The 25,440-nt window shown below is 17.7% G+C and overlaps 2 protein-coding genes across 2 annotated transcripts; both read right to left on the minus strand. All coding sequences in view use genetic code 6, as the record gives it.

The window, feature by feature from the left end:
- Positions 1-361: 361 nt before the first annotated feature.
- Positions 362-11,068, minus strand: TTHERM_001257658 (kinase domain protein; the record flags this gene model as incomplete). Its single annotated transcript, XM_012800287.1, has 23 exons — positions 362-451; positions 690-779; positions 1,004-1,093; positions 1,336-1,425; positions 1,639-1,728; positions 1,853-1,942; positions 2,059-2,145; positions 2,640-2,729; positions 2,832-2,879; positions 2,946-3,038; positions 3,211-3,297; positions 3,413-3,490; positions 3,649-3,738; positions 3,866-4,051; positions 4,485-4,610; positions 4,674-4,760; positions 5,052-5,162; positions 5,728-6,054; positions 6,191-6,304; positions 6,416-9,412; positions 9,602-9,798; positions 9,960-10,015; positions 10,468-11,068. Coding segments are annotated over 23 exons (5,915 nt in total), but the record flags the coding sequence as incomplete, so codon positions are not given.
- A 1,031-nt stretch (positions 11,069-12,099) lies between these two features.
- Positions 12,100-25,440, minus strand: TTHERM_001257659 (kinase domain protein; the record flags this gene model as incomplete). Its single annotated transcript, XM_012800288.1, has 35 exons — positions 12,100-12,190; positions 12,308-12,397; positions 12,634-12,723; positions 12,844-12,933; positions 13,055-13,144; positions 13,519-13,623; positions 14,075-14,158; positions 14,260-14,349; positions 14,412-14,489; positions 14,556-14,732; positions 14,831-14,920; positions 15,032-15,121; positions 15,247-15,336; positions 15,438-15,527; positions 16,002-16,088; positions 16,192-16,278; positions 16,372-16,455; positions 16,531-16,614; positions 16,724-16,813; positions 16,916-16,963; positions 17,034-17,126; positions 17,352-17,438; positions 17,710-17,799; positions 17,927-18,076; positions 18,337-18,462; positions 18,549-18,638; positions 18,878-18,991; positions 19,233-19,337; positions 19,397-19,447; positions 19,508-19,600; positions 19,786-19,908; positions 20,020-22,920; positions 23,519-23,712; positions 23,875-23,930; positions 24,756-25,440. The coding sequence occupies 35 exons, from the start codon at positions 25,438-25,440 to the stop codon at positions 12,100-12,102; spliced, it is 6,783 nt and encodes a 2,260-aa protein (XP_012655742.1).

Genomic DNA, 25,440 nt, shown 5'->3' on the forward strand with positions numbered 1-25,440 from the left:
TTTTCCATTATAATATTTCAGATAAATTAATATATTTTTTTGTCTTTTTGATAAGATCCACCATTCAAAGGGTACTCAGTAGTCTGAATAATCATTACCTTTTAAAAAATTATTAAATACAATTTTAAAAAAATGAAAATTTAAGAATTTTACTCTAAACAAAGAAATAATTCTAAGATGTTTTGACTTCTTTATATAGAGATTCTTAGATTATTAATTCCTTTCTTACTCATCTTATTTTTAATAATTATTAAATAAATAAATATTTAATAAATTATTGAAAGAACTTAAAAATATTGAAATATAGATATGAATTAAATCTTTAATATTTATTTAATAAAATTTAATTAATAAAAAATACCTTAAATTAAGATATAATTTAGTAATATTTTGGCAATTTTTCAGACTATTTGAAATCATTCTAGCTACTTCGTCTTATATTTAATTATGACTAAATAAAAGATATATTTAACTTCATAACAGTAAATGTATAAGTGAAATTTTAAATTAAATTTACAAAGTAATAGTATTTCGTTTTTTAATTATTTTCTCCATTAAATTTCAATATATTTACCACAAATAAAGAATTCAAAATTTATTCAATTATTGAAAAAACTTTAAAAAATTGAAATATAGATCTGAATTATATCTTTTATATTTATTTAATAAAATTAAATTAATAAAAATACCCTAAATCAAGATTTAATTTTGTAATATTTTGGCATTTTTAGAGACTATTTGAAATGCTTTGAGCTCCTTTGTCTTAAATATTATTAAAGCTAAATAAAAGATATATTTAATTTCATAACAGTGAATGCGTAAGTGAAATTTTAAATTAAGTTTACAAAATAATATTTCGTTTTTTAACTATTTTCTCTAATAAATTTCAAAATATTTACCGCAAATAGAGTTAAAAATTTAATAAATTATTGAAAGAATTCAAATATAAATATGAATTATATCTTTTATTTTTATTTAATAAAATAAAATTAAAAAAAAATACCTTAAATAAAGATTTAATTTAGTAATATTTTAACATTTTTCCAGACTATTTGAAATGCTTTGAGCTCCTTTCTCTTTTATTTAATTCCAACTAAATAAAAGATATATTTAATTTCATAGCAGTAAATGTGTAAGTGAAATTTTAAATTAAGTTTACAAAATAATAACATTTGTTTTTTAATTATTTTCTCTATTATATTTAAAAAAATTTACCACGAATAAAGAGTTAAAAATTTAATAAATTATTGAAAGAACTTAAAAATATTGAAATAAATTTAGATATGAATTACATTTAGTATATTTATTTAATAAAATAAAATTAATAAAAAATACCTTAAATTAAGATATAATTTTGTAATATTTTGGCATTTTTCCAGACTATTTGAAATACTTTGAGCTCCTTCATATTATATTTAATTCTCACTAAATAAAAGATATATTTAATTTCATTGCAGTAAATGTTTAAGTGAAATTTTAAATTAAGTTTACAAAATAATATTTCGATTTTTAACTATTTTCACTATTAGATTTCAAAATATTTATCACAAGTAAACAGTAAGAACTTAAAAAATTGAAATATAGATATGAATTACATTTATTATCTTTATTTGATAAAATAAAATTAATAAAAAATACCTTAAATTAAGATATAATTTTGTTATATTTTGGCATTTTTCCAAACTATTTGAAATGATTTGAGCTCCTTCATATTATATTTCATTCGATCTAAATAAAAGATATAATTAATTTAATAGCATTAAATAAGTAAGTGAAATTTTAAATTAAGTTTAGAAAATAATAATATTTCGTTTTTTAATTATTTTCTCTATTAAATTTTTAAAAAATTCACCTCAAATTAAGATATAAATTAGTAGTATTTTTTAATTTTTCAATAGCACTTGCGATTGCTTAAGCTCCTTTATCTGAGATTTCATTGTAGCTTTATAATTATTTTTAATTAATACAAATATTAATAAAATCAAATAAAGGAGCAAAGTATTTTAAATATGAAAAACTAAATAATTATTTAAATATAATTATTTTTTATTTAATTACTCTAATTCAAGTTTTAGTTTAATGTTTTAACATTTCTTAAAAGCTCTTGAGATATAATAAGCTCCTTCGCCATTAATTTTATCAATACTAAAAAAATATTTTATAAATTATTTTTAAATTAAAATGGTAAATCTATAAAAAGCAACTGAAAAACTTCTTTTTTCTAAATTAATGTTGAAGTTATGGGTTAAAATTTGTTTAAAAAGTTATGTAATTTTTTAAATATTTTCATATTTAAAAAAGGTTTACTTTTTGAATAAAAATATTATCAAATAATGTAAAAATTTATAAATTAAGACAACATTTTTATAAGGGTTTATTGAAAAATTTTTAATTTATTTGTTAAAGAAGTTCAAAAAATAAAGAAAAAATAAGGTATAAATTTTAAGAAAATTACAGTTAGTTTAGATTAATTTTGAATATGTTTACAAGTTTATGTATAGAACTCATAACAGTTTCAAAATCAAAAATTTTGCATTAAACTAAAGGAAAAATCAAAATTATTAATTTTAATTATTATTTTATTTTTTAAATGTAAAATAAAAAAAAATGAAAAAAATATTGAATAATATTTATTTTACTTGAAGCTATGCTTTAATTTTATATTAATTTTGAACTTATGTAACATATTTTTAATAACTGTAGCTGCCTCTGAACATATAATATTGAAACTTTTTTAATATTTTAAATAATTTAAATAAAAATATACAGAAATTAAATCATAAAAAGTTATTAAAATTTAAGAAATATAAATTATGTAATAAATAAATTACTCTAAATGAAGATCTAATTATTCCATTTCAATACTCTCTTTATTTTACCTAAAAAAATATTGAATAAAAAATATAAATCAAAAGATTAATTAATTAACTTGCTAATTAATTTACTTCAAGCTAAGACCATGATTTTTAACATATTCATTGATTTGATCACAATTTATAAAATAGTAATCTTGACTAAATAATTAGCTACCTTGAACACTTATTTTAATTTATTTTTATAAAAACGTAAGGTTAAATAATTAAGGTTTTTATATTCACAAATAATATTTCAAGAATAAAAATATAAGTGAGTACCTTAATATTTGAATTTGTATAGTAAGTAAATAATAATTATTTAATTTAGAAAAAATAATATCTTTATATTAATTACATTAGATTAAGCTTGAATTAACTTTTTTATTTTGTTTATAAATATTGAGCAATATTTTGAGCTATAGTAGTATAAATATTTTGCCAACTATTCATATTTTAAATATTTTTATATATTTGATTATTTATTTAATAGCATGAAAATTAATATTTATAAAGATCAACAAAAAAGCTGTGAATTAAGAACTTAAAAAGTATATTACTTTATGTAAATTTCTGGTAGAGTATATTTTAATTGATTTGGACTTCTGAAATCATTTATATTAAAATTTTGGAGTAAACTAATTTATAATAAATTTCATTTAAAGAGGAGCAAATTTATTAAAAGTAAAAAAAATAACTAGTTTATTTAAATATATATTTTTAATTAAAGAAAAATATTGATTCATCTTCTGTCAACTAATAAATATCAAAATATAGTAAAAAAATATATTTTTACCTTGAAGTACTATTTAATTAACTAGTATTTTCACTTTAATTTAGATACTCTTCAGTTATGTCAGATATAATAGATAAAACCTTTGTTTTTCTTAAATTATTGGTTTTCAGATGAAAAAGAAAATAAGAATGATTAAACAAATAAAAGTGATATATGAGTAAAGAAAGTAGTAAATAAAGCTATTATTTTACAAAAATAAGAAAAAAGAAATTGTTACAAAATTTTATCGTCTATGAAAGTATGCAAAAATTATTGTTAAAATAAATATTCTCTCTCTTTGTAATTTTGATTGGACTTTTGGTACCTTTGACTTAGATCATTTGAAATATTATCATAAATCATTTTAAATTATTTTTCAAGAATGGAAGGATTATTAAGGTCTTTAAATAATCTATCTATTTAACTAAACGAAATAAAAATTAAATTAAATATTTTAAAATAATTAAATGAAAAAATGAGTCTAATTAATTAATTAGTTAATTTTACTCTAAATAAATACTAGCTATAAAATATTTTTATTTTTTTACAATATTTATAAGAGTTCTTATAAAATGATCATGTTTTTATTAATAAATTAAAATTTATTTAAATTATTATTCAAAATTTACAGATTCAAGTAAAATATATAAAAAAGTTCAAAATTAAATTTTGATTCACTTTGATTAATTAATTAATTTGTAATTAGCAAATAAAGCTTGCTTACTTAAATTTTGGATTAGTAATAACAAAACCTCAAAAATTATTTGGTAAAAGAGTTAAATTAATTGAATTCACAATTATTTTTTTTTAATTTTGGTAAATATTAAATTTTAATGAAATAATTATTAGAAAATTACTTTTAATCAACTCTATAATCAATAAAATTATTGGGGTTAATTTCTAAATAATCAAAATCCTCTATCGTCCGAATCAATTCTTTAAGATATTTTTTACTATTTTTAGTCTCTTCATTTTCTTTAAACCTATCATTATAAATATTTTTTTAGTTCTGTTAAAGTAAATAGAAAAAATAAAATTGAAACTACTTTAAATCAAATTTTAATGAAGTAAGTGCTCTTTATTTACTAGCTAAAGCATAAAAATCATAAATAAATGTTAGATTGTTCTATATCCTATATAATATTAAATGTTATTTCATTGAATTTAAATTTTAAGTATTTATTAAAATCAGCTTAAATTTATTAGTATTGTTTATGGTTTAATTAAACAATATCATGATTTTTTATTAAAATAGGTTTGATAATAATATAAGTACCATAATTATTAATTTTTAATCATTTCATTTAAAATAATTTTAAATAGTTAAGTTGTTAATTTAAGATATTATTAATTTATTATTTTGTCTTAAAAAAGTGAGTGAAATTGTAAATAATTTACTATAAAATAAATATTAAATAATTTACCATCCTAATTTAACATTTAATTCAATAATTCTTGGGCACATCTTCTTAAAATCAGAACATTTAGTTTATATATATCCATTTATTTAGTATCGTAACTCAGATTGTTATTCACTATTCAAATTATGAAAATAAAATAAATATTATTTTTAAAATACTGGTAATAATTTTTTTTCTCATAAACCTACTGGTTCTTTTTAATATTTAATAAAAAAATTGCTAAAATAAAAGAACATATTTTATTGTTATTTAAAGAAGAAAAAATAAATTCTTAAATGAATTCATTAATTTATTTTTAATTTAAGCTTTCTTTTAAAAATTTTATGATCAATAAAATAAATTAAAATTTTTTCTATTTATTAAAATAAATTTAAAATGTTGGTAGAGTAATAATTGTAAAATTGTCATGCCTAAGATTATAAAAATTCTTTTCAAATTAAATTTAAGATTCCAGAAATTAGTAATTTTGATTTTTAAATAAAAAATAATTTATTTTAAATAAAAATCTATATAATTTCATAATAATTTAGACATCTAATATTTATCAAATTTAAAAAATCTATCATATATTTTAAATACATAAAATCATATTGATTTTATTTATTTACAAATGAAGAAAAGTAAAATTATGATTTAGAATAAAAAGTAGATAACTATCTAATTTAATAAAATTAATTACCTAAAATCAAGTGTTAATTTAGTGATGCTATTTAGAATTTTAGTTTTCTTAAGCCATTCAAAATAAAAATCCAATTATTCATATAAGATACCATCTTAATAATGATCTTCATCTTCAGAACTTTTTTAAATTTATCTCAAATCATTAGAAATCATATTATTTGACGAAAATGAATTTAAGTAATTAAGCATAACTTAGTTGAATTCAAATTTTTATTCTAATTCTTATTTTAATTTGAATTTGAATTTGAGAGCTTGTACTTTTCTCAAATTTGATGTAAGAAAAGTAAAATATGGATCATTTAATAAGCTATAATCACTAAACTCACTATAATATTTTATTTAATAAAATAATTTAATAAATATGTCTTTGAGCAATTAATAAATAATCAATAATTTATCATGAAATTTATTTAATTTTTAGTAATATATTTAAAATTTAAAAAATATGTAATTTATTTTACGATATTCTTAAATTTAAAGATCCATCCTTATCAAATTAATAGCTAAATTAATTTTCATCTTCACCTTATATTTCAATATTCAAATTCGTAATTTCTTCAAAAATCTTCTCTTAGCTTTATTTTAATTTAATAATAACTAAAATTAAATATTGACAAAAAAAATTATTTAAAATAAATAAATTTAAATTTCTTAATAATCAAAATGATTTTAATTTCAATAATTACTTATTTAGATCGTAATATATTATTTTAGAAAAAATGAGCTAAGAATTAAGTGATTCTAACTCTTCATTGAATTTTTTCAAACTCCCTATATAATTTAGACTTATTTGTTTGCTTTCAAAGTATGTTATGAAATTAAGCAAGCTCATTGTTTCTTTTTTATTTTAAGATATCTCATTATTTGTTTAATTTTTATTTTTTTTGTTATCCATAAAAATTGTTTTTTCAATAAGACATATAGATTCAATTATTTGTTTTTCTTTTTTGCTAATTTCTTCTTCATTAAAAAACTAATAATTTTTTATATTATTTCTTTTAAGATACTTTTCATAATAATTAAGCTTGTTGTATAAAACATATTCTATAAATAATGGCAATTAGTTATCTTTTTTTATTTTAACCATTATAATTTTATATTTTTTTTCTAAATTATCTAAAATATTCTTGAATTCATCAAAGCTATAAATATTTAATTCTTATAGCTTTATAAATATTGAATATAATTACCAAATACTTTTATCAAATTAAATTTATAAATTTGATTTTAGCTTAATGTCATTCAAGCAATTCAAAATAATTTATGGCAAGAGTTTAATTTCTTTTTCATATTTAAAATAAAATTTAATGTCTAGCTATTCATCTGTTTAAAAAAGAAATTTGTAAAGATATAAGCCCATTTCTTTCAGTAATTTTTATTTGTAATAAGAATCCTAATTCGTTTTATCATTTTGAATAAATTAAATTAAATTGTAAAGAGATTAGTCATAACAATTTTATTTTCTTAAATACCTAATCAATTTGATAATTATCCTAAATACCATATCAAACTCAGACTCCTAGTTTTTAACTTGTATTTTTAGAGGATCATAAAAATCTGTAATGATTGGATATATATCATTTGATTTTAGCAATAGAAGCTCTATTATCTTTATTTTTAATTTATCAAATTCTTCACCTATATTAACTAATTTAATTAATTCAATCAATTTATTTTAATTTTCTTAAGATAATTTTGTCTTATTATTTAGCTTTATTAAGATCTTAGTTACAATTCTAATTGATTTTATTAGGATTTCTGATTAACTATTATCTTTAAAATCTTCTCTAAAAATTTCATTAATACATTCGAGAGATTCTTTATATTGTTTTCTTTTACATAAAATATAGCTTTTAGTTATCAATGCTTTAATTTTAATTGAAGTTAACTGACTCTGCTAATTGTTAACTTAACTTATTTATGAAATAATCAAAAGAGCTATTTCGGAATATTAATATTATGATTCATACTGAAATACTTTGTTTTCTTTTTTGATAACTAAGTATTGCTCTATCTATTTTAGATATTCCTCTAAAAATACCTCAATAACTTCATCATTAGTAAATTTCATTATTTTATTTATAAACTTTTTTGGCAACTCAAAGCAATCTACATTAATAGAATTCTCATCATCTTTACAAATTTCTTTTATAAATTTATTTAAACAATCATAAATCTCTGTCTGATTTTCTAATTATTAAATTAATAGCTTTTGGATAGTTTTACCAAAAGAATATATATCATGATAAAAAGGTAAATTCTTCACTCTATCTTATGGTTTAAAACCAGGTGTATACATTTCAAAATTACAAAAAGGATCAATAAAATTAACTTACTATGAAGCACCAAAATCAGATAATTAGTAATTATTATCATCAATTTTTAGGATATTTCCTGGTTTAATATCTGAATGATAAATATACTTTTATCTAAGTACAATCAATAAATGAAATGCAGTAGAAATAAATTTTAAAGTTTCTCTAAGACTAAAAACTTTCTTTGATAATATTTCATCATAGAGACTCATTTAACATTTTTAAATAGCGTAAATGATATACTTAGTATGATTAACTTTATCTTCTATTAGATGAGAACTATCTATATTTAAAATATTTTATTATTATAATTCCTAAAATCTTAATAATTCTTATTCTTATTTCCTTAAATCATTGTATTCATTTAATTTAATTACTCTATATACTATATTGTCATTATTTTGATTTGTAAATATATCTGCTTCCCCCCCACTGTTGATATGATCGCCTAATTTAAATATTTATCTTAAAAATTTCTCAGAATCAGAATCAAGATTTATTTTTTGTTTAAATAGTTAGTTCTTTTTATTTTCTTTATTTTACTATTTGGTATTTATAATTTCTTTTAGTGTTTAATATCTCTCAACACCTTTTTATCCAAATTAGGAATATTTTTTTGATTTAGAAATGTAAATACCTTATAAGTCTGATTACTGAAAAGTTGTTTATGATGATTATGGGATAATAGTAGTGCTTTAAGGCTATTATCCCTTTTATTCATCTAAAATTTTTTATTTTTTCATTTTCAAACTTGAATCGATTATTTCTATATACTTGGGCCAATTTAAAAAAAATTATTCTAGTCCCTTATTTAATTCATCATATTCTGCTTATTGAGTATTAGAATAATTTTGTTCATTTTAATTTTCATTAAATTCAACTTTAATTTTGTTCACCTCTACATTTGTATTTATTAATGAGCTAATTTTTTTTCTATTATTCTTAGGGATTGTTTTTTAATAACTATCGAGATTATTTAGATTTTTACTAGCTCCAAACAATTATGATTTCTTTTTGTTATTTGTTAATGAGCTATTTTTTTTTCTATTTTTCTTAAAGATTGTTTTTTAATCGCTATCAATATTTTTTAGATTTTTACCACCTCCAAACAATAATGATTTGTTTTTGTTAGATATTTTATTTATTTTTTACAAGATTTTAATAATTCTTACTTTTTATCCAATTAAAAGAGCATTTCTTAACTTATTTAGTTTTGGTTAGGATAATTTATTTATGATATGCTTATTTTGTTGAATGATTAACTTAGTATCATAATCTTAATTAAATAGTTATTATTAATCAACAGAGAATTATTAATTAGTTTTAGAAGCTACCTTACTACTAACTTATTTTGTTGCTTTAAGAAAACTAAAAATTTTTTTAAAATTTGAAATTATGTAAAGAATTCACAAAAGTTATTTTTTTGAAATAAATTGATAGAATGATCCATTTTAAGGTAAATATTTCAAATAATTAATTTAAAGTAAAAATATTAAAATATTTAAAAATTAGAAAAGCATTTTTGATTTAATATGTTAGAAATTTAAAAGAATTTACCTATAACTATTTTAATAGTTTAATTTTACATTCTCTTTTAAAATTTCATGTGATAGATTTAGATTATTTTTCATTTTTAAGAATGTTATTTAGTATTGATCTTCTTTCTTTTAGTATGGTGAGAAATAACAGTTTTAACAACAAGTAAGAGATAGCTATAGTTATGCTGCTGATGCTTTATATTATTTATTATGCAGCTAATTATTAATATAAATATAATTTTAATAAATAATTATTGCATTAAAAAATATTTAAATATATTGTTTTTGAAAACCTAAATAGTCTTTTAACAAATAGTTTGTAAATCTATTTAGTCAATTATTTGTTTCAAATATATTTAGAATAATAAAAGAATTACATGCTTAGCTTAAAAGGCATTTATTCTGCTATAGAGTAAGGGTAAGCCTAAATCAACTTTTAATAAAAATAAAAATATTAATTATATTAAAAGCCTATTTTTTAATATTTAAAATTTGATTTGAATTATAATGTTTGTTGTTTATGATTGTGATAATAATTAGCTTAAATATAATTCATGTAATCAAATATTTTATTTTTAAATTATTTAATATATTTATTTATTTTGATATTTAATTATAAAAATCAACTTATTCATTCTTTTTTAATATTATTTGTGTATTTTAATGAGTATCACTCTTTAAAATATATTGATTGGTAAACCTTTTTTTGATTGTTTTATTTAAAAGGATATTTTTGATGATTAAATTAATAACTTCAAGAATATTAGCTATATAATTGAATTAAGTAATCCGTTTTAATATGCAACAAAAGAAACATGGAAAAGTCAATTTTTATAAAATATGATAAAATCAAAATAAGTAACAAAAAATATGGAGAAAATTTACTCTTAAAAAGCTAAATTTCAATAAAATGAGTAATTTCTTCAGCCAATTTGTTAAGAAAAACATTTAATTTAGACATTTACAGCTTAATTTGCAATATTAGTCTTAGATTGTTTAACATCCCTGATGATTAGATTATCTTGAAAATTTAATCCTTATTGTTGCAAGATTAAAAATGGAGGGAGCTCATTTTATCTGAGTGAGCTTAAGCTAAGAGCAGCTTATATATAAATTCAAAATTGATTGCTTATCTATCTAATGTAGAAGTTTTATCAGCTAAAATTTTGAGAATATTGAAAAACTAATTTTGAATATTATTTAGAATCATTTTTTTCTTGAATGATCTTATTTCTGCTTACAAAATACTTGATCTACTTTGAGAATTTCTTTTAAGCATATATATTTTTAATTATTCTATGCCTAAATAAAATTTTCTGTTATTTTTTATGAAATTCAACTAAATAAGTGATTTTGGATAACTATTTATTTACTTTTCTACTAACACTAACTATTTGCTATATGAAGAATAATTAATATGCAAACTTCTTTTTTAATATGATATTACATATAATTTTCTTTAATTAAAATCTATGAATAAAATCATACAAATTTGTGATTTTTTTATTCTAATAACTCAACAAAAAACAAATAGAAGCATAACTCTTTTTTTTTTACAACATTCACATTTGTGATTATAAATTTAAAAGATAGTTAATCAAAATCCTAATGAAAATACATTAAAAAATGTTAGATTTCTAGTTTTCTATATAAAAATAAATTTCAACAATATGGTAAATAAATATTTTTAAACTATTAATATAAGTAAATTATCTTGGCTTTTTAAAACAAAAACAAATATGAAATTAAAAAAGCAAAGAATTAAAAAAATAAACAGTTTTGTAAATTAAACACTTTTGAGCTCTAAATACATCTAAATTATTTGAATAATTAAAAAATTATAAATTATTAGCTTCTTTAATTCTTCATTCATTCATTCATTCATTCATTCATTCATTAATTTAATTTCTTCTATTTTAATTTAAAAAATTATTTTGTCTATTTTGATTTTAAAAGAAGAAATGACTATTAATACAAGCAATTTAATAAAATAACCTCATCTTATTTTTTATTTTAAATTTTTTTATATACCACCAATTAAGATATGTCTATTTTTAAATGTTTGGTTAAGGGTCTATTTTAAACCAACTTAGGGTGAGTGTACTTTAAACATTTATTACCTAATCGTGTAATATGATAATAATAGGTTTATCAAACAGTAAATAATTCATTTTTACTTACAGGGAATTGGGGTTTAATATTTTGCAAGTTGCTGCATTTTTATTAGAATTTATTTTATCTAATTTTTAAGAATATATTAGCTTTTTAATTAACTCACTCACAAAAAAATATAAGTTATAATTAGCATGAGTAAAATTCAACAAAACATAAAAAATATTTTTTGTATCATTTTTAAAATATTTGTCTATTTATAATATTTCAGATAAATTAAGATATATTTTTTGTCTTTTTGAATAATTTCACCATTCAAAGGATAATCAGGAGTCCGAATAATCATCATCTATTTAAAGAATTATTAAATACAATTTCAAAAAGATGAAAATTTAAGAATTTTACTCATAAATTATATTTTAATCTTAAGATGCGTTGATCTCTTTCTAAAGCCATTTTTAGATTATTAATTCCTTCCTCGCTTATCTTATTTTTACTAAATATTAAATAAATAAAAATTAAATAAATTATTATAGAAATTAAAAATATTTAAATGTAGATATGAATTATATCTTTTATATTTATTTAATAAAATAAAATTAATTAAAAATACGTTAAATTAAGATGTAATTCAGTAATATTTTGGCATTTTTCCAGACTATTTGAAATGCTTTGAGCTCCTTTGTCTTATATTTAATTCCCACTAAATAAAAGATATTTTTAATTTCATAGCAATAAATTTTTAAATGAAATTTTAAATTAAGTTTACAAAATAATATTTTGTTTTTAAATTATTTTCTCTATTAAATTTTTAAAAATTTACCACAAATAAAGAGTTAAAAATTTAATAAATTATTGAAAGAACTTAAAAATATTGAAAAATAGATATGAATGATATCTTTTATATTTATTTAATAAAATTTAATTAACAAAAAATACCTTAAATAAAGATTCAATTTTGTAATATTTTGACATTTTTCCAGACTATTTGAAATGCTTTGAGCTCCTTCGTCTTATATATAATTCTTACTAAATAAAAGATATATTTAATTTCATAGCAATAAATATATAAGTGAAATTTTAAATTAAGTTTACAAAATAACATTTTGTTTTTTAATTATTTTCTCTTTTAAATTTTAAAAAGTTTACCTCAAATTAAGTAATAAATTAGTAATATTTTAAAATTTTTTAATAGCACTTGCGATTTCTTAAGCTCCTTTATCTGTGATATAATTCTACCTTTATTATTTATTATTTTAAATTTATACAAATATTAATAAATTCAAATAAAGGAACAAAACTATATTAAATAGTAAAAACTAAATAATTAATTAAATATAATGATTCTTTATTTAATTACCAAAAATTAAGTTATAGCTAAGTAATTTTTTAACATTTCTCAAAAGCTCTAGAGATATAATAAGCTCCTTTGTCATTAATTATACTTCTCCTAAAAAGATAATATTTAAATTATTTTTAAATTAAAATGGTAAATTTATAAAAAAAAGCAACAGAAAAACCTCTTTTTCTAAATTAATGTTGAAGTTATGGTTAAAATTTGTAAAAAAAGTTAAGTTATTTTTTTAATATTTTCATATTTAAAAAAATTTAATTTTTATAATAAAAATTATATTTAAATAATGTAAAAATTTATAAATTAAGGCAACATTATATTAAGGGTTTATTAAAAAATTTAAAATGTTAGTATTTTTTTTCTTTTACCCTCCTTAATTTAGAAAATTGATGTGATTTTTAAGTTAGTTGGTATGATTTTTATGTATCTAATAAATCAAAAAGTTAAATTAAATTAATAAAGAAAAATACAAAAAAGCAAGGTCCAGTCTAGTAAGATTTTATAATTTTTCTATTTAACTAGAGATATTCTATAAATTATAATGAAGATGTATGATATCTTTTTTATTCCAAACCCTTTAAAAAAAATTATATAAAAAGTAAAGTAGAATTAACATCTTTAACAGCAATTTAAAATATTAATTAGCAAAATATTTTTCTTATTTAAAAAAAAAAATTATCAAAAAGGCTTGAGTATAAAATTGCTTGAATTTAAGAGATAGTTGAGTAAAATTTGAATACTGTTTCAACTATTTGCAAATATCATTATTTATATGATAATTAAACTTTTAATAATAAAAATTACTTTTCAACAGAGTTGGTAGAAAATTTCGATACCAATAAAATGAATGAAAATTAAAAAGCTAATACAAACTTTAAATTAATTTCTATTTTCTATTCATTTTTTTAATATCGAAGCTTTCGATTTCCAACACTGCTTTTCAATTATAAGTAATCAATTAATCAAGAAATAAATTTATTTATTTTATTAATTTAAAAGATAAAAATTAAAAACTAAGAAAGTTACCCATCAAATTAAAGTTTTAATTCACTAATATTTTCACTATTCCAAAAATAACTTGCTAAAATTTCACTCCCTAATTCGAATTTACTTCAGATATTTGTTTAAAGTAATAAAAATGAATAAGCAAACTTGCATAGTTTTTTTTAATTTAAATGCTTAAATCAAATAAAATTGTAGTTTAAAATTACCCTAAATTAAAATTTAAGTTTCTAATTCTTTGACACTTTTCCTAAGCATTAATAATACTGATTATACCTTCAGAGATTATTTAATAATCCCTTTAAAAATATTTTATTTAATTTTAACTTAAAAAATTAAACAGTAAATTCAAAAGTATTACAAAATTTAGATATTTAAATGTGTGACATCTCCAGTATAAAAATTATTTTTTTTCCCTTCAAAAGAAATTTCAGTATACCTAAAATTGAATATTTCAAACTAATTACAAAAACTATTTTATAAACAAACCAATTTAAGAAACTACGTTAAATTGAGAATTATTTCAGTGAGACTTTGACAATTTTATAAGAAATTTTATATTTTATAAATTTGGTCTTTTCCAAGATTACTAGGCAAGTGAAGAATTAGTTTCTATAGATTATTAAACCTTTTTAGACAATGTATAATATTCTAAGCTTACTAAATACTGATTGTATTATATCTAAATAAAATTTTATTTAAACTTAGAAGTAGAAAAGAAATCAGTTAATTAAAATAATTAAAAAACAAATTATTTTTTGTAGGATAAATAAATTTTACCTCAAGTAAAGATTAAATTAAGTAATATTATGGGATTTTTCATCTTTATTTTCAATATTCAAAGATACATTCTCATCAATTTTATTAAAACTAAAAATATTATTTAAAAAATTTTACTTTTTATTGATTTTTAAAAATATCTATTAAAAGTTTTTAAAAATTTAATTTATTTTTACTTTTAATAATTATAAATAAAATTACTTAAAATTAAGATAAGCATTAGTGATTTTTTAACATTTAAATATAATGTTAATAACATTGTTGAATCCTTCACCATCGATTTAATTATCACTAAAAGTAGATTAAAGTTATAAGCAATTATTTAAATTTTGAAATAAAATTCCTATTAAGTGAATTTAATTATCTAAAAATATTTTATTTCAAATTTGTTAAATAAATTTTATGGAATTAATTACTCAAAATCAATCTTTAAAACAGTGATTTTATTACATTTTTTCAAAGCATTTGAAATATTCTTAGCTCCTTCACTTGAAATATCATTTCCACTAACAAAATTAATTTTGATTTTAAAAGTTTTCAAAGTAATTCAAAAATAAAAGAAAAATCATTTTCAATAAAAAAATCAATTAATTTTAATTAAAACTACGCTAAATCAAGTTCTATATCTGTCATGTTTTCAAATTTTTCCAAAAACCTAGCTAGAATATTTGCTCCTTCATCTTTAATATTATTCTAACTAATTAAATTTAAAAAAAGTATATCAATTTAATTTTAGCTATTTATTATAAAAATAGTAAATATTTATGATTAAAAAAGCTAATATTTGAAAAAAGATAGCTTGAAAAAAATATTTATTTATCAAATTATTAGGATTTTTAATTTTAAAATAATTTAAATCATAAGAAGCTAGCGATAAATTAAGATGTAATTATGAAAGATTTTTGAGCTTTTACAATGAATTAGCAATATGTTTAATGTCTGCTACATTAATTGAATTATGACTAAAAAAATTAATTGGTACAAAATTTTAAAAAATAGCTTTATTTATTTTATTTAAATTTTTGAAAATAAAAACATTTTTACTAAAAATAAATAAAGAAAAATTGTAATATATTACTATCAATTTAATTTTTAAATTAATATTCTGAATTAAATAAAATAAGAAAAGAGGTTAAAAATAAATTATTTGATAACTAAAATGTTAAATTACCTTAAATCAATATCTAATTAAGTAACTTTTCTAAAGTGCTTAATAGTGTTTAAAATATACTTAGCTCCTTAAATACCAATTTTATTTCTATGCAAAAATAATTAATTTAAATTTAATAAATTGATAATAATAAAATAGATTTATTATTTAAACTACCAATAAGATTAAGAAGATTAAATTAAAAGAATACGATAAACTAAGACTTAATTCAGTTATTTCTTCAAATTTTTCCAAACTGTTTGCAATAATTTTAGTTTTTTGTTCTGCCATCAAAGAACTAATAGATTTAATTTTTTAAAATTATTAAATTTTTAAAAAAATAATTAGAAATCTATAAAAAATATCTTTAAAATAATTTAATGATTTCTACTAAAGCTTAAAACTTAATGAACTGGCATTTTAGCACTTTGCTAGAGTCCTTGCAATCTCTTAAGCTTCTTAAATATCTTTTTCTCTATTAGATTTTATTATTTATTATATAAGTTCAAAAAATAAAGAAAAAATAAGGGATAAATTTTAAGAAAATTACATTTAGCTTAGATCAATTTTCAAAATGTTTACAGGTTTATCTGTAGAACTCATAAAAGTTTCAAAATCAAATATTTTGCATGAACTAAAGAAAAAATCAAAATTATTAATTTTAATTATTATTTTATTTTTAAAATGTAAAATAATAAAAAATGAGAAAAAAATTGAATAGTATTGATAATTATTTATTTTACTTGAAGTTATGATTTAATTTGATATTACTTTTGAACTTGTGCAACATATTTTTAATAACTGTAGCTGCCTCTAAGCATATTATATTGAAACTTTTTTAATATTTTAAATAATTTAAATAAAAATATACAAAAATTAAATCTATAAAATTTATTAAAATTTATGAAGAATGAATTATGTAATAAATAAATTACTCTAAATGAAGATCTAATTATTCTATTTCAATACTCTCTTTATTTTACCTAAAAAAATATTGAATAAAAAATATAAATCAAAAGATGAATTAATTAATTAACTAGCTAATTAATTTACTTAAAGCTAAGGACATGATTTTAAACATATTTATTGATTTATTCAAATTTTTAAAAAAATTAATCTTCATTAAATAATTAGCTACCTTGGACACTTATTTTAATTTATTTTTATAAAAAATGTAAGGTTAACTAAGTAAGGTTTTATATATACACTGATATTTCAAAGTATACCAACCTTAAATATATTAAAATAAGTAGAGTAAAAAATAAAATTTTGAAAATAAAAATATAAGGGAGTACTCTAATATTTGAATTTTAATAGTAAGTAAATAATAATTAATTAATTTAGAAAAAATAATTTCTTTATATTAATTACATTAGATTAAGCTTGTATTAATTTTATTGTTTTGTTTATAAATATTGAGCAATATTTTGAGCTGTACTTGTATAAATATTTTGCCAACTATTCATATTTTAAATATATATTTTTGATTATTTATTTAATAGCATGAAAATTAATATTTATTAAGTTCAACAAAATTAATGTGATTAACAACTTAAAAATTATATTATTTTATGTCAATTTCTGATGATAGAGCAATCTATTTTAATTGATTTGGACTTCTAAAATCGTTTTTTTTTTAATTTTGGTATATATATTTTTAATTAAAGAAAAATATTGATTCATCTACTGTCTAACTAAAATCAAAATAAATTAAAAAATATATTTTTACCTTGAAGTAATATTTAATTAAGTAATATTTTTGCTTTGATCTAGATAGTCTTCAGTTATGTCAGATATTATAAAGCAAAACTTTTTTTCTCTTAAATTTTTGGTTTTCAAAAGAAAAAGAAAATAAGAATCATTAAACAAATAATAGTGATATATGAGAAAAGAAAGCAGTCAATAAAGCTATTATTTTACTATAATAGGATAAAAGAAATTGTTACAATATTTTAAATGCATCGTTTTTATTAAGAGTAAACTAAGATTACTCTTAAAATAAATATTCTCTCTTTATGTAATCTAGATTTTACTCTGGTTTTTAAATATTTGAAATAATATCCTCAAAATTTCTAAATTCTTTCAAAACTTCAAAACTATGATTATTAAGGTTTATTTATTAATTTATATCCATAAAAATAAACGAAATAAAATTTAAACTAAATATATTAAAATAATTAAATGAAAAAATGAGTCTAATTAATTAATTTTACTCTAAATACAATTTTTATTAATGCTAACAAAACCTCAAAAATTATTTGGTAAAAGAGTTAAATTAATTGAAATCACAGTTTTTTTTTTTCTGTTTTAAATTTAGTAAAATTAAATTTTACTGAAATAATTATAAGAATATTACTTTATATTAAGTTCAATATCAGTAATTTTCTAGAGACTAATTTTTATACAATCTTGATCCACTAAAAATTTAATTATTTTTTTAAGGACATCTTAAATGTATTTAGTCATTTCATTATCTTTAAACCTGCCATTATAAATATTTTTTTAATTAATATAAAATAATTATTTTAGACCTTTTAAAATAAATAGAAAGATTAAAATTGAAACTACTTTAACTCAAAGTTTAATGACTTAGGTTTTCTTTCTCTATTAAATAAACTAAAAATGTCTTAAAGACCCTACTAAAGATCATTCTTTCTCCTATATATTATATTAATGCTATTTCATTGAATTTAAATTTTAAGTATTTAATAAAATCAGCTTAAATTTATTGCTATAGTTTATGGCTTAATTTAATAATAGCTTTGACAATAATATAAGTACCATAATTATTAATTTTTTATTATTTCATTTCAAATAATTTTAAATAGTTAAGTTGTTAATTTAAGTATGAATACTAATATTAATTTATTATTTTGTTTTGAAAAAGTGAAATTTACTTGGAGCAAATAATATTTAATTCAGTAATTCTTGGGTACATCTAATTAAAATCTTCAAACGAATCTTTAAAATAATTATTATCTATTATCTCTTAATATGAGTCTCTTTATTCACTATTATAATTATGAAAATAAAATAAACATAATTTTTAAAATACTGGTAATAATTTTTTTTCATAGACCTACTGGTCCTTTTTAATATTTAATAAAAAAATTGCTAAAAATTTATATAATTTCATAATAATTTAGACACCTAATATGTACCAAACTTAAAAAATCTATTATATATTTATTTACAAATGAAGAAAAGTAAAAATATAATTTGAGAACTATCTAATTTAATAAAACTAATTACCTATAATCAAGTGTTAATTTAGTGATGCTTTTTAGAATTTTAGTTTTCATAAAATTTTAATTATATTTATCCAATGTTAAAAAATTTCTAGTTTCTCTCGGACTCCTATGAATAATAATATTTAAATAAAAAAATTAATTTAATCTTTAAACAGAATTGTTTACTGGGATTTTAATTTGAGAGCTTACAAAAAATTTCTAGTTTATCTCGGACTCCTATGAATAATAATATTTAAATAAAAAAAATTAATTTAATCTTTAAACAGAATTGCTTACTGGTATTTGAATTTGAGAGCTTGCACTTTTCTCAAATCTTATGTAAGAAAAGTAAAAAATCGATTATTTAATAAGCTATTATCATTAAACTCACTTTAATATTTTATTTAATAAAATAAAATAATTTAATAAATTTGCCTTTGAGCAATTTATCATGAAATTTATTTAATATTTAGTTAAATATTTAAAATTTAAAAAATATGAAGAATTTTTAAAACTATATAATTTATTTATACAATTTAATTAATTATTGAATTAAATTAACCAAATAATTTTACTATATTCTTAAAGTTAAAGATTCTTCCTTCTCAAATTAATAGCTAAATTTATTTTTATATTCATCTTATATTTCAATATTCAAATTCGTAATTTCTTCAAAAATCTTCTTTTTTTCATGCAAGCTTTATTTTAATTTAATAATAACTAAAATTAAATATTGACAAAAAAAATTATTTAAAATAAATAAATTTAAATTTCTTTATAAGCAAAACGATTTTAATTTAAATAATTACTTTTTTTGATGGTATTATATTATATTATAAAAATTGAGATCAAAATCAAATGATTCCACCTCTTCATTGTATTTTTCCAAAGAACCTATATATTTTAGACTTATTTATTCGCTTTCAAAGTATGGTATGAAATTAAGCAAGCTGATTGTTTCTTTTTTATTTTAACATATCTCATTATTTCTTAAATTTTGATTTTATATGTTTTTATTTAAATTGTTTTATTAAAAAAGATTTATTGATTAAATTATTTGTTTTTCTTTGTCTCTAATTTCATCTTCATTAAAAAACTAATAGTTTTTTACTTCATTAAAAAACTAATAGTTTTTTATATTATTTCTTTTAAGATACTTTTCATAATAATTAAGTTTGTTGTATAAATCATATTCTTAATATGGCAATTAGTTATCTTTTTTTATTTTAACCATTATAATTTTATATATTTTTTCTAAATTATCTAAAATATCCTTGCATTCATCAAAGCTATAAATATTTAATTCTTATAGCTTTATAAATATTGAATATAATTACCAAATACTTTTATCAAATTAAATTTATAAATTTGATTTTAGCTTAAGGTCATTCAAGCAATTATAAATAATTTATGGCAAGAGTAACATTTCTTTTTCATATTTAACAAACAATTTAATGTCTAGCTATTCATCTCTTTAAAAAAGAAATTTGTAAAGATAGAAGCCCATTTCTTTGAGTAATTTTTATTTGTAATAAGAATCCTTATTCGTTTAATCATTTTGAATAAATTAAATTAATTTGTAAAGAGATTAGTCATAACAATTTTATTTTCTTAAATACCTAATCAATTTTATAATTATCCTATAAACCATATCAAACTCCTAGTTTTTTAATTATATTTTTAGAGTATCATAAAAATCTGTAATGATTGGATATATATGATCTGATTTTAGCAATAGAAGCTCTGTTATCTTTATTTTTAATTTATCAAATTCTTCACCTATATTAGCTAATTTAATTAAATCAATCAGTTTATTTTAATTTTCTTAAGATAATTTTATCTTATTATTTAATTTTATTAAGATCTTAGTTACAATTCTAATTGATTTTATTAGGATTTCTGACTAACTATTATCATTAAAATCTTCTCTAAAAATTTCATTAATATATTTGAGAGATTCTTTATATTGTTTTCTTTTACATAAAATATAACTTTGAGTTATCAGTGCCTTTGCCTTAATTTTAATTGAAGTTAACTGACTCTGCTAATTGCTAAATTGACTTTTTAAAATGATCAAAAGAGCTATTTCAGCATATATATATTATGATTCATACTGAAATACTCTATTTTCTTTTTTGATGACTAAGTATTGTTCTATCTATTTTAAATATTCCTCGAAGAATGCCTTAATAACTTCATCATTAGTAAATTCCATTAAAATATTTATAAACTTTCTTTGCAACTTAAAGCAATCTAGATTAATAGAATTTTCATCATCTTTACAAATTTCTTTTATAAATTTATTTAACTCATCAGAAATTTCTGATTGATTTTCTAATTAAATTAATAACTTTTGGATAGTTTTACCAAAAGAATAGATATCATGATAAAAAGGTAAATTCTTCTCTTTTTTTTATGGTGTAAAACTAGGTGTATACATTTCGAAATCACAAAAAGGATCAATAAAATCAACATACTATGAAGCACCAAAATCAGATAATTAGTAATTATTATCATCAATTTTTAAGATATTTCCTGGTTTAATATCTGAATGATAAATATACTTTTATCTAAGTACAATCAATAAATGAAATGAAGTAGAAATAAATTTTAAAGTTTCTCTAAGACTAAAAACTTTCTTAGATAATATTTCATCTTGAAGACTCATTTTACATTTTTACATAACGTAAATGATATACTTAGTATGATTAATTTTATCTTCTATTAGATGAGAACTATCTATATTAAAAATATTTTATTCTTATAATTCCTAAAGTCTTAATAATTCTTTTTCTTATTTCCTTAAATCCTCGTCTCCATTTAATTTAATTACTCTATATACTATATAGTCATAATTTTGATTTGTAAATATATCTGCCTCCCCTCCACTGTTGATATGATCGCCTAATTTAAATATTTATCTTAAAAATTGCTCAGAATCATAATCAAGATTTTTTTTTTTTTAAATTGGTTAATTCTTTTTATTTTCTTCATAGTACTATTTGGTACTTATAAAATCTTTTAGTGATTAATATCTCTCAACACCTTTTTATCCAAATTAACAAGATGTATTTGATTTAGAAATGTAAATACCTTAGTCTGATTACTGAAAAATTTTTTATGATGATTATGAGATAATTGTAGTTCTTTAAGGCTATTATCCCTTTTATTCATCTAAAATTTTTTATTTTTTCATTTTCAAACTTGAATCGATTATTTCTATATACTTGGGCCAATTTTTAAAAAATTATTCTAGTTCTTTATTTAATTCATCATATTCTGCTTATTGAGTATTAGAATTATTTTGTTCATTTTAATTTTCATTTAATTCAACTTTAATTTTGTTCATTTCTACATTTGTATTTATTAATGAACTAATTTCTTTTCTATTTTTCTTAGGGATTGTTTTTTAATCGCTATCAATATTTTTTATATTTTTACCACCTCCAAACAATAATGATTTGTTTTTGTTAGATATTTTATTTTCTTTTTACAAAATTTTAATAATTCTTGCTTTTTATCCAATTAAAAGAGCATTTCTTAACTTATTTAGTTTTGGTTAGGATAATTTATTTATGATGTACTTATTTTATTAAATGATTAATTCAGTATCATTCTCTTTATTAAATGGTTATTATTAATCAACAGAGAATTATGAATTAGTTTTAGAAACTGCCTTACTCCTAACTTATCTTGCTTCTTTAAGAAAACTAAAGATTTAAAAAAAATTTGAAAATAAATAGAATAAAATATAAGTGAGAATTATGTTTATTTTTATTCTGTTTATTAATTATCTGATTTTTATTTAATTATCTCCAATTTATTTATTTATTTCAAATTTAAGTTTATTTTAATAAGTTAAAATAAAAGTTTTTTTTTTGAAATTATTAGTTTATGTTGAGTATTTAATTATAATCCAAATATTATTCCATAAAAATAAATATACACTTTTCAATTTAAATTAAAATTAAAGTTATATTGCTAATTTAATTAATTAATTAAATAAATAAAAATATAAAAATATATTGAATTGGTAAAGAATTTGCTTATTATTTTTTATTCTTTAAAAATTTGAAGATAACTTAAAAAAATAAATTTTATAAAAAATTAGTAAAATTGTTATAAAAAGAATTTACAAAAATAATTTTTTTGAAATAAATTGATAGAAGTATCCATTTTAAGGTAAATATTTCAAATAATTAATTTAAAATAAAAATATTAAAATATTTAGAAAATAATTTAGTATTTATTTAAAATTAGAAAAACATTTTTGATATAATTAATAAGTTAGAAGTTTAAAAGAATTACCAATAACTGTTTTAATAGTTTAATTTGACATTTTCTTTTAAAATTTCATGTGATAGTTCCTTATTATTTTTCATTTTTAAGATTGTAATTTAGTATTGGTAATCTTTCTTTTAGTATGGTGAGACATAACAGTTTTAAATAGTAAGATATAGCTATAGTTGTGCTGCTGATGCTTTATACTATTTATTATTTAGCTAATTATTTATATAAATATGATTTTAATAAAGAATTATTTCTTTGCAAAAATATTTAAAATAAATTGTTTTGAAAACCTAAATAGTCTTTTAACAACTAGTTCATAAATCTATTTAGGCAATTATTTGTTTAAAATATATTTAAAATAATAAAAGAATTACATCCTTAGCTTAAAAGCCATTTATTCTGCTATGGAGAAAGGGTAAGCCTGAATCAACTTTTAATAAAAATAAAAATATAATAAAAAGCCTATTTTTTAATATTTAAAATTTGATATGAATCATAATGTTGTTTATGAGTGATAATAATTAGCTTAAAAATAATATATGTAATAAAAGAATTTATTTATTTATTTTGATATTTATCTTAAAAAAATCAACTTATTCTCCCAAAAAAATTTTGGACAGACAAAAAGAATATAATTTAAACTAGACCTGATATTTTAAAAATATTATGAATTATATAGATTAATGGTCACTTTACATTATTAAATACAAATAAATTTATAAACAAGAATCTTTCAAATTGAAATAGATATAAAAAGAGTAAAAAATAAGTAAATTTCATTTTCATTTTTTGTGTTGTTATATTAAATATTTAATTATTTATATCTATTAGTTTTAATTAGGGATCGACCGTATGACCATTTTTATCATTCGGCCATATAACCATATATGAAATAATAAAAATTTACATTTTATTTTTAAATTTTGAACTATTAAACCCTCTTAAAATTTAATGACTTATTGAATAATCGATAGAGAATAATTTATATTATATTAATACTGAAAGAATTCTTAAATTTAAAATATATTAACTATACTAAAATTAGATTTAGTTAACTATTGTTAAATGAAATGAATGTTCACATATGATATGATTGGCAAATTTTTTTTTTATTGTTTTTATTTAAAAAGGAATTTTTGATGATTAAATGAATAAGTAATCAGCTTTAATAAGTTATAAAAGATATTTGGTAAAAGCGCTATTTTAAAAAATATGATAAAATCAAAATAAACATTAGAATATGTAGAAATCTTACTCTTGCAAAGCTTAATTTCAGTTAAATGAGTAATTCTTTCTGCTAATTTATTAAGTTAAACTTTTAATCGAGGCATTATCAGTGTTAATTGCAATATTATTCTAAGATTTTTTAACATCTCTGATGATTAGATTATCTTGAAAAATTAATCCTTATCTTTGCAAGATTAAAAATGGAGGGAGCTCATTTAATCTGAGTGGGTTTAAGTTTATAGCAGTTTATAAATCAATTCATATTTCATTGCTATCTGCTCTAATGTTGTTGTTTTACCAACTAAAATTTTGAGAATATTGAAAAATTAGTTTTGAATATTCTCAAGAATCATTTTTTCTTCAATGATCTTATTTATGTTTACAAACTTTGCTTGATCTACTTTGAGAATTTCTTTAAAGCCTATTTTTTTTAATTATTCTATGCCTAAATAAACTTTTCTGCTATTTTTTATGCAATTCAACTAAATTAGACGCTTTTGGTTAACTATTTATTTATCTACTATTCTACTAACACAATTTGTTATATGAAGAAAAATTAATATGCAAACTTCTTTTTTAATATAATATTACAGGTAGTTCTCTTAATTAAAATCTATGTAAATAATCATTTCAATTTCTGATTTTATTTTGATTTTCTTCTTATGAAAACTAAACACAAAAAAAATAGATGCAATACTTTTTTTTTAGAACAT

This window comes from Tetrahymena thermophila, assembly GCF_000189635.1.
Source record: "Tetrahymena thermophila SB210 genomic scaffold scf_8254368, whole genome shotgun sequence".
NCBI lineage: Eukaryota > Ciliophora > Oligohymenophorea > Hymenostomatida > Tetrahymenidae > Tetrahymena > Tetrahymena thermophila.